The 10,616-nt window shown below is 31.9% G+C and overlaps 1 protein-coding gene and 1 non-coding gene across 2 annotated transcripts; both read right to left on the bottom strand.

Moving 5' to 3' along the window:
• Positions 1 to 210: 210 nt before the first annotated feature.
• On the bottom strand, positions 211 to 4,150 carry LOC117920295. The gene is made up of 3 exons (XM_034837729.1): positions 3,582 to 4,150; positions 2,183 to 2,663; positions 211 to 918 (listed from the first exon to the last, which is right to left on the bottom strand). Exons 2-3 carry the CDS (start codon positions 2,630 to 2,632, stop codon positions 487 to 489), a joined length of 882 nt encoding a protein of 293 aa, XP_034693620.1. The 5' UTR covers positions 2,633 to 2,663; positions 3,582 to 4,150; the 3' UTR covers positions 211 to 486.
• On the bottom strand, positions 2,936 to 3,082 carry LOC117921366. The gene has a single exon (XR_004652327.1). It is a non-coding gene; the product is annotated as a small nucleolar RNA snoR135 (small nucleolar RNA).
• Positions 4,151 to 10,616: the final 6,466 nt, after the last annotated feature.

Here is a 10,616-nt window from a genome sequence, read left to right as displayed (position 1 = left end):
CCAAGATGTATTAACTGGTTAAGTGAAATTTTTATTTCAAATTTAAAATGGATGGCTTGGAAAACTTTTTGGGTAGTAGGTGCCGAAGAGGTACCCTAGAATTTTCCAAAAGGGAGACCAGAGAACCAACAAAAACCAGCTACTTGATCGTAGAAACAAATAGGGCACACGAACTTTATCAAAATATCAGGATCATCCACAGGCCAGAATAAAAAGGAAATCACATGCCTGTGTTAGCAAAGATCTCATATTATAACAAAATACAAACAGAATCCTCACAAATCAACACACTACAGAATATAAGTCCTATATATATCTTCTCAATCATAAAATTGCACTGGCAAACATTATTAACAAAAATGTTGCATTTAGATAAGAAGACAGTCAAAGTATGTGGACATCACTAATCAAGAAACTCTCATGGAATTATTTATCTACAATGCCTGTGAAGAGCAAAGCCTGACATAAGACTAATAATGTTGTGGCTTAAGTAGCCTCAGCAACTGAAAAGTGGACCTTGGTGACTGATTTTCTAAGGAAGCTACTCCCACAGTAGCCATCAGGGCTGCCAACCTCAAAATCCTCGAGTTCTCTAGAAGAATCAATAAAATTGCTTGCAATCAATTTATCCCTGACTTCAAATGATTTAAAACCCCTGTCCCCACTTCCAACAATTTTACGAAGTTGCTTCTTGTCTTTGCCATTGCTCCCTCGTGCAGATTTGCCTTTCTGCTTGTGTTTTCCATTCTTCCTATTGTTCTTGGACTGTTGCTGCTTCTTACAATTTCTCACTGTGTGAGACACTATTGTAGGAGGTGGATCATACACATCAGGGGCCCATGTCACATTCAGCTTCTTCAATGGAATCCCCTCTTTCTCACGGCTACCTTTCATTGCAGACACAAGCTTCAAAGGAGTCTGTGAGAGGATAATGAATGAAAGAGAAAAGAACCAAAACAGAACAGTCAACAAAAGGATTCGTATCAAGAGCCACAGCATATTTGCTTAATTAGGAGCAAATCGAATACACCCACAGCGTGTACTTGTGGCCAGCAGTGCTTGCTAAAGGTGAATTTATTGCATAAGAATTCAAATTTTACTGGAGAATAAATTTACCTTTTCATTTACATAAAATTCAGTAACAGAAGCCAGTATAGGATTTTTTTTAAAAAAAATACAAAAATGTGGTCAGTTTTACACACACGACACAAACCACTCAAGACACAGCATGTCAAACAAACAGAAAATCCACATAAAGCTCAAACTACCCGATGCACCTTGAAAGGCAACTAAAGCACTTCAGAATATCTAGCTCGCAGCTGTACAGAAATAACAATGGCTGTTTTCTAACAAAATGATAACATGTTATGATATCATATATCATAAAAATCAAAACATTTTATGAAAAATCCAGAGAAAAGTTACATCCCATGAGACAAGCTCAGGCCATTACCCAAATCAAAGAACTGAATATTGCAATCATACAAATCTGCTTTTTTTTTAAAAATAATTGGGGAACCTTCCATGTCTAAGCTCTTAGGACTCTCCATGGGGACTCAAATCTTGGGGTGTTGACCGCCCCGCAACAACCAGCATCAGGTAAATTCAGGGTATCATCAGTGGCAAGATTCAAACCCAAGACCATGTGTCACTTACTGGGACCACACTACCCAGTGTTCACCCTGAGAACATCAAGTACATGAGATCACGCACTGTCACTCTCAATGATATTGCAATCTATATGCTAGAAGTAAAAAACCATTTCAGTGGTATAAAATGAAGTATTTGATATCTGTCTCAATAATTTTATTTTCTAAATAGATCTGAAAAAAAAAATAAAGGAGTGGGGAAGCATATTCAAAATCTTTCAGGCTTACAACAAACTTCAAACTCAAGGCAGGTGCATGTCAATCCCTATAATATACTCCTTCAAACCATTCATACTGTTACTACTAGATTATATTTGTCTATAAGGATGTACCTGTGAAGTCCTAAGGCATTGCTTCAACAATACAGACAACTCACAAAATTATTGATCCAATCAGACAAGTAAGCATCACATTAAAAAAACTAGGAAGTTTTTGTGTATTAGAATCAGCATCATAGACACGTAACAACAAAGAATAGTAGGTCAGTGATTTGAAAGACATCCAATTCGTTGATCAATGAACGGAAGGCTTACAGGCAAAGATGCTAATCGTGAAAGGTCTGGACTCAAAGATTTCAGTGAGCAGTTCTCCTGCAATGTTGCATCAGGATTCCCATCTTCTTCACCTGAAGACCCAGCAAGAGATGTCTTACCAGAAGGCGGAAATGTCGCACACTTGCAAAAGGACTTCTGATAAGATCTAGTTGGGGATTCAGTTTGACGTACTTTGAGCTCCCCACATATATTTTCTGCTTCTGTACTGCTGATAACATCCATGCCAGATTGTTCTATGCGGCTATTTGCTAATTCTTTAACATCTTGAATGTGTAAAAACTGACTAAAACTATTCTGAAGGTAATCTTCCAAAACATCTTCAGTGTTGTTACAATAGCCTTGCTTTTTATCTATATGTGTCTGCTGCAAGTCGAGGAAGCAATCTGTGTCTTGAAAAACTAACTCACCAGAAGGAACACAATTGTCCATTTGAGAAAATCCACAACTTGAAGGAACAAAACTGTCAAAACACACAAAATAGAAAGATTTGAGGACATTAGCAATTCATCCAATCAACAATTAACTAAACTGATAGTCAGTCCAAAAAAACAGCAACAATAATAATATATTCCTTCTCCATACAAAAATGATGGCCATGTAATCCTTAGACAAAGACAAGAAATTACAGCATTACGTGCATTAAAACATTTAGAGAGAGACAGAGAGGAAATTAAATAACTGCAAGTAGAAAAGAGATAAAGAACTAAGAGAAAAATTCAACTGCCAAATCTATATTTTGGCTTAGACAACGGTTGGCATTTCAAAAGTTGGTGTGAAGTGCAACTACCCATGTTTTCCAAATCAGTCTTGCAAAGAACTCTTTCAGCAAAAAGAGTGCACTGACAATAGCACAGCACTGATACACACAATCCCTGCTCATTTCTAAAAGAAAGTAGAACAGAAAGGGAGAAATGTTACTTTTATCCATTTCTTGTCAACATCACAACTTTGCACATAATTCTGTACATATGGATCCCACACGGATGCTCATGCACATTCTCCATCAAGAGAGGTTAAAAAAAATTGCTTAAGTGGCAGACGAAGCATGTCACAAGGCATGCAACCAATACATAAGAGAAATGACAGGAGTTGTGAGAATCAAATTAATATCAATCCTTAAACAAATGATAATATCCTAATTAAGAACACCATGCACTGGGAAAAAAGCCCAAATCATTTTCACATATTGTTACAATAAAAAATTCCAATAATGACAAGCACGGTACAGTCTGCAGTTGCACCAAATACTGTAAGAGATAAAAAAATATATATGAACACCAAAAGAAGAAAAAAGAGTCATGCAGCACTTACAAAAGAATCCAATGCATTTTATGACACGAGAAAGTTGAATCTGTTTCTAATGTGTCTGTATATATACCTTATATTACGGCAATCGAAATCACCTTAGAACAGCAGAATCCAACAACACCGAAGTTTTCAGATCACTTAGATCCAACCAATATCAAGGGAATCACTACACAATCACTTGATCTCTAATTTCTCAGTCAAAGTTCCTCTTGTCGGGCGAAAATCACGAATCGAGACCCGAAAAACCCTAAATAGACAAGGGCGGAAGCTACAGATAAAATCAAATGTTAACTAAGATTACCACGCCGATCACCTTTTTCAAGACGTTTCAGACGATGAGAACACGAACCACCATGGAAAGACATGACGGATGGGATCATCGGACGGAGAAGGAGTTTGATGGGCACCGAAGGCATTTTTTATGCCCTTCGAAACCCTATGCCAAGGGATCGGGCAAAACGCTAGACAGCACTCTGGATCAAAACCCTAATTGGAAACCGAGAATAGGACCGAAACCCTGCTCCGTAGCAGTCGATCTAACCGAAAAGTTCAGAGTCAAGACATGGATAATTAAAAACCCTAATTCCGACAGAGATCAAACACTCGCTATTGACGAAGAAAACTGGATAAGATCTGAGAGGTAAAACAAAAGTCTGAGATTGGGTATTTATGCAAAGGGCCAATGTGTCGGTCAATCCAGCGGCTGGCAAGACATTTGTCGTTTTGTGGGATGGAATCAGGGACGCCCACGTTTCATCGCCAGCTGTAACTATTCTTTTCTGACTTCTGATATTTCCTGATGATGGACTGCCTACTAGGCCTGAGCTTGGCCCAAACTTAATGGTCTAGATCCAGGACGGGCCGAGACTGATATACCCTTGGTGGAGTTTTGGGCCAAAATGGCCCGTAACATCTAACAACTCTTTGAAACTTATGTTAAAATTGGCATGTAGGCACCATATCATTAAAAATATTTTTTTTCATCATTTTAGTTAAAGTCTCGTTGCGGCTTAATTTTTGAATTAAAACCACAGTTGTCAACTACGATTTTATTTTTGAATTAAAATCGCAGTTGACAACTGTGGTTTCATTTTTGTAATTAAATTTGAAAGTAAAAACAAAAAAATTACAATTGAAATCTCAGCTATCAAATAACTAATTAAATTTGAAAGTAAAAACAAAAAAATTACAATTAAAATTTCAGCTATCAACTCCAGCTTAAAAGTATATTATTATTTCGATAAAGATAAATTTATCATAATACAAATAAATTAATATCTTAAAAAATAACAAATTAAATATCTTAAATTAATAAATTATACACTTTTATATATTATTTTTATGTTATATAAATTTATTATTTTAAGATTATTAATTTATTAATAAATAAAATATTCATTTATAATATTTTCTATTTATCAATTTATGTTTGTTGAAGTAATATTATATTTTTAAATTTAAATTTAAATAATTTATTATTTAAGTATATTTTTAAATTTCAATCATAAATGGTAATTTAATAATTTTTAATTAAATTTTAAAATTTTAAAAAATTAATTATAGTCTCAGTTGACAATTGCGACTTTAATTCAAAAATGAAACCGCAGTTGCCAACTGCAATGTTAATTCAAAAATAAAACCGTAGTTGGCAACTACGGCTTTAGTTCAAAAATGAAGCCGTAGTTGCCAATTACGGCTTTAGTTCAAAAATGAAGTTGTAGTTGCCAATTGCAGCTTTAACTAAAATGATGAAAACAAATATTTTTAATGACATGGTACTTACGTGGCACCAATGAGGCCAATTTCAACATAAGTTTCAAAGAGTGGTTAGATGTTACAATTTTTTTTTTAAATGGGTCATTTTGACCCAAAACTCCCCTTGCTGAATCTTGTATGTTAAGAATAATTTTATGTCTTATATTAAGGTGACATCTGTTTTAGCAATAAATAAATTGGAATATATCAAATTTGATCTTATAACTTTAAAGCATTTAATTTCATATTTCGTTTTTCCTAAGCATTCTGATATTTTTAAGAAATCTTATATAATAGAAAATTATACCTATAATTATTATCATAAGTTTTGCCTTCAATATGATATAATAAATTAACTAATAAAAAAATATTAAAAACATCAAGCTTGATTATAATAATAATGGACAAGTTCTCTAAGTATATTACCACATAATGTTGCTTCATATTATTAACCTTGCGACTCTTGAATGCTATAGGATGTTTGTATTAAAAAAAATGTTTTAGAATTTATAATAAAAAGTTGATAGAAAACATCCAAATAAATTCATCAAAAGAATTAAAAATAAATAAATAATAATAATCTTACTAAAATATGTTAAATAGTTTTAGTAATTTTTGTAATAAAAAGATTAATAATTTTTATTTTAAATTTGTTAAATTTTAAAAATAATTAAATATAAATTAATTGAAAATAACAAAGTCTCTACGTTTGGAACAACACAATTCAATTAACAATTTGAAATGAAATAAATTGGATTTCAATTTCTTTTATGAATTGAAATGTGAATAATTCTTTTTCTTATTTGGTATTGTATAATAAATGGAGAAATAAATAATTTCTTCCACTATTCTCGTCTAGCTTTGATTATAAATATAAATAATTCATTCTTAAATAAATAAATAATAATAAATATCAAATAAAAAAATTATAAAATTTTAAAATTCATTTATGACGTTCTTATCCTAAATGGTTAGTCAAATCATTCTTTTTAAAATGATTGAATTATATTTAGTTTGATTTTAAAATTTATGACATCACACGATTCTTGTGTGTTTGTCGTAATATTTAATTATAAATGTTTTCTTTTAAAACAAATTCAAATTCTTATGCGGGAATTTTCATTTTTATGTTTTTTTAATTCTTATTATATTAATATTTTTATTTAAAAATAAATCATATGTGCCGTTCATAAAGATAGTATTAGATCAATTTTACGTGGCAATCCAATCTCGAGTGCTTGTCATGGAGCGTGGTGGCTCACATCACGCTCGAACATGATGCGAAACTATAACCTCTAGAGCCAAGAATCGTGCAAGTTAAAACTAGCTAATTGTCATTATTGAGATGTACAAATTGAAGCAAATCGTGGAAGGATAACATCAAGTTTTAACGGTCATATGGTAAAGGCAGCATTTAAGTGAGTTAGACAAAAAAAGAAGCAAGTTGTCCATAAGGGTATCCAAAAAGCCCGCGGCCCGAGCCCGACCCGAGCCAATTTCTGGATGGGTCGGGCCATGGGCCCCAATTTAGGCCCGGCCCGGCCCAACGGGCTGGCCCGCCACTTAAAAAAATATATATATATATATATAAATATGTTTAAGAAATAGAAAATGCTACATTAATAAAAATATTCATTGCTAACTATTTTATTCATTGAATATATACATTACATTTGAAAATGTGGGAAAAGTTTACATCACTATAAAATAAATACATCCCAACTAGGTTAGCACCTACTTATTTGTCAATCATTTGTACTTTTCAATCACAAAAATAAAAATAAAAATATGACATACATTAAGTAAAATATTTTAATCATTATCTCTTGGCGATGATGGCGAACTATCGCAAATCCATGAAGTTCTTGATGATTTTAGTTTTTCCATATCGACAAACATATTTTCTTCTTGAATGTAATCAAATATCCTTTTATCTGCTATTACCCAGTCTTTCACACATATATTTGTTTCAATAGAATCCGGCGCTAAGCTGCATCGTTTATCACTAACTACTCTTCCATCTGCACTAAAAGCAGCTTCTGATGCAACTGTATTCACAGGAACTGTTAGTACATCACGAGCAATGATAGAAAGCACAGGATATTTGTGTTGTTGTGATTTCCACCATATTAAAATATCAAAATCTTCATCATCTTCAAATGAAATTAAATCAATATTAAGATATCTATTTAAATCAGTTGTGTTGTTTGGAGAACTATTTGTTGTCTTCTTTTGACTTTTTAACATTTCTAGAGCTCCTTTATAAAAAGATGAAGAACTTGTAGATGTAGGTGGTAATTTAATAGAACTAATATCATCACCATATTTTTCTTTATAATAGTTATATAAATTATATAATAATGAATTTATTTCATTTTTAATTTCTTCAATTTTTATTTGGTCATTAAAATAAATAGTTGTTAACCATTCATCAAAAGCTTCAAATTTCAATCTAGGGTCCACAATTAAACCAAGATAAAAAATTAAAGGTATTTCTCCCCAATATTTTCTAAATTTTTCTATCATTGCAAATATTGCATCATTAAATATATCAAAATTTAAATATTTTTTAAGTACAATAAAAATATTAGTTATTTGTATGACAACTCGGTTTGAAGATGGATAACATACACCACAAAATTTTTTTGTTGAAGTATCAAATACTTCAAAAAGATCTCTTAAAAGATCTGCAATATGTCAATCATAATCATTTAATGCATCAATATCTGTTTCACAATCATTGCTAATTAATTGTATTTCATATAGTTCTACTACTTTTCTATATTTTATAATAGTTTGTAAAAGTTTATAAGTGGAATTCCATCTAGTGGGCATATCCAAATTTATATTTCTTTTTTTCCTATTTAACATTTTGCAACAATAAAAAAATAATTCATATTTTGCTTGAAAACTATTAAGACCCGCAGCAATGCATCTAATTTTTGATAATGTATCATCAACGTGTTTTAATCCATCTTTTACAATTAAATTTAAAATATGTGCACAACAACGCACATGAAATATTTTACATTGATCTTCTTTTATTTACTAATATCGTTTTAATCTAGATACTGCTGCATCATTATTAGAAGCATTATCTAATGTTATTGTAAATATTTTATCACAAATGCCAAAATCTATAATTTCATCATTTATTAAAGATGCTATATTTTTACCATTATGTGGAGCATTTATTATTTTAAATGAAATAATTCTTTTATTTAATTTCAATTCATTATCAATATAATGAGCAGTTATACATAAAAAACTACTGTGAGTTAAAGATGTCCAAATATCAGATGTTAAACAAATTCTTCCTTCAAAATTTGCAATTTTTTTTTTTTAAATTTTCTTTTTGTGTTTCAAAATTTTTTATAAGAATTCTTTTAACTGTATTTCCAAAGCAACCTTGAAACTGAGGATTAACAGCTCGTTGCATTGTTCTCGTAAAATCATGAGTTTCCATGAAATTGAAAGGTTGTTCTGCTCTTATTATATAACTAATCATTTCTTCATGACAATAAGATTCATCATAAGAAAATATTTTTAAATTTCCACTTTTATCTTTACCTAATTGCATATAATTTCTAATATCTACATTATTTTTAGTTTTACAATTTTCATTATACCTTTTTAAATGACTTGTACCTGCATTTGAGCCACCACTAAGAAGTTTGTTACAAATTTTACATTTTGATTTTATTTCTTTTTTATTATTTTCTAAATTTATTTATATTCTATCAAAAAAATTCCATATATTTGAAGTAAATTTTTTGCTATCACATGCATTAGATGAAGAACAAGAACCACTTGCCATAATTATAATTATTGATAAAATATTATGCTAAAAATAATAAATGTAAAATTAAAATGTATCAAATTAATAAAATTAAAGGTGAAGTATGTTACTAAATCGGAGAACCGAAGCAGAAATTCCTTCAAATTTGAACTCTTTGAACCACTAATGCTTGTTTTTCACCACCAATAATATCGAATAATTTGAGACAAAATGCAATAATATGAAATATTGTGGAATGAGAGAGAACTTAAGAGTTGAGAGAATAGAAAAAAATTGAGGGTATTTAATATTTATAGAAATTTAAATATTAGGATTTAATTTAATTTTTTTTTTTTAAATTTCAAGACCGTTCAACAGTCATAATATTGAATTATGAGTGGCAGGCATGTTCAACGGTCACATGACCGTTGAACAACCAACACTTTTATTTTTTTTCAAAAATCATACAATATTTCTAATATATCTATAACTAATGCAAAATACTTACACAAAAGAGGGCCAGCTCAGTTGGTGGCTAGCTCCCTTATGGATCCATAAGGGAAGGGGTTCGAATCCCAAGCCCGCCCAGCCGGCCCGCCGGGCAGCCCTCCATCTGGCCCGCCCAGCTTGAGGGCCCACGGGCCTTAGATATACGAACGGCCCGGCCCGTTGACCAATCAACGGACTCAGTGGCCCGCCCCGGGCTAGGCCATGGGCCTTACTCCTCTGGGCCGGGCGGCCCGGCCCGTTGGAGACCCTTAGGCAGCATGAAGTGATAACAACATATGACATGATTGCAAACAAACATAATAAGTCAAATATATTTTTATATTTATAGTTTGTCCATTCAGATGCTAGTTGATCATATCGATCTCTTATCAACTCTACCCATGGGAAACAACGTATTGAAGATAACATGTTGTATTTGTCATTTGATGTGCGTATGACTCGTAAGGTGATAGTCCAATAAATTAGGCAATTATGCTCAATTTTATAACATTAGTTTTCAACTTTTATTATTTTTTATTTTACCTATATATATATATATATATATATATATATATATATATATATATATATATTCCTAATTGTAGACTTCTCTTTGGATCGGGAGAGCTAGGTATCTTAGAGTGAGTTGAGCATTTCATTTTTAGGAGTGGGGGATGACTTCCTAAGGTTAAGGGCTGCATAGGACGTGTGGCAAGGATATGACCACCTTGCCATGGTGGTGGTTGAGAGAGACTTTTTTGCTGAATGGGGAGTAGTGGAATAGCTAAAGAGAAAGATGGTTGGAAATGTGGAGTTTCAAAGGATGATGAGCTGAACAGAAAGGGGAGAAGCGGAGTTGGCTAGGATTTTATTAGGAATAAGGAAAAGCTGGGAGGGGGAGTTTGAAAAACCATGGAAGAGTTGTGAGAAAAAAAAAAAAGGTTGAGAAGAAAATGAAGATTTCTTGAGAGAAAAAAAAGGAGACGGTGAGAGAGTCTTTTTTTTAGAAAGAATGAGCAAGATGTAAGCAAGGTTTTTAGAGATATTGAGGTAACTATTTTGAGAAGGATCATTAGACTAGGA

The sequence above is a fragment of the Vitis riparia genome, chromosome 8 (assembly GCF_004353265.1).
Source record: "Vitis riparia cultivar Riparia Gloire de Montpellier isolate 1030 chromosome 8, EGFV_Vit.rip_1.0, whole genome shotgun sequence".
Classification (NCBI taxonomy): domain Eukaryota; kingdom Viridiplantae; phylum Streptophyta; class Magnoliopsida; order Vitales; family Vitaceae; genus Vitis; species Vitis riparia.
The sequence above is the reverse complement of the archived record's forward strand: the minus strand, read 5'-3'. Positions and strand labels throughout refer to the sequence as shown.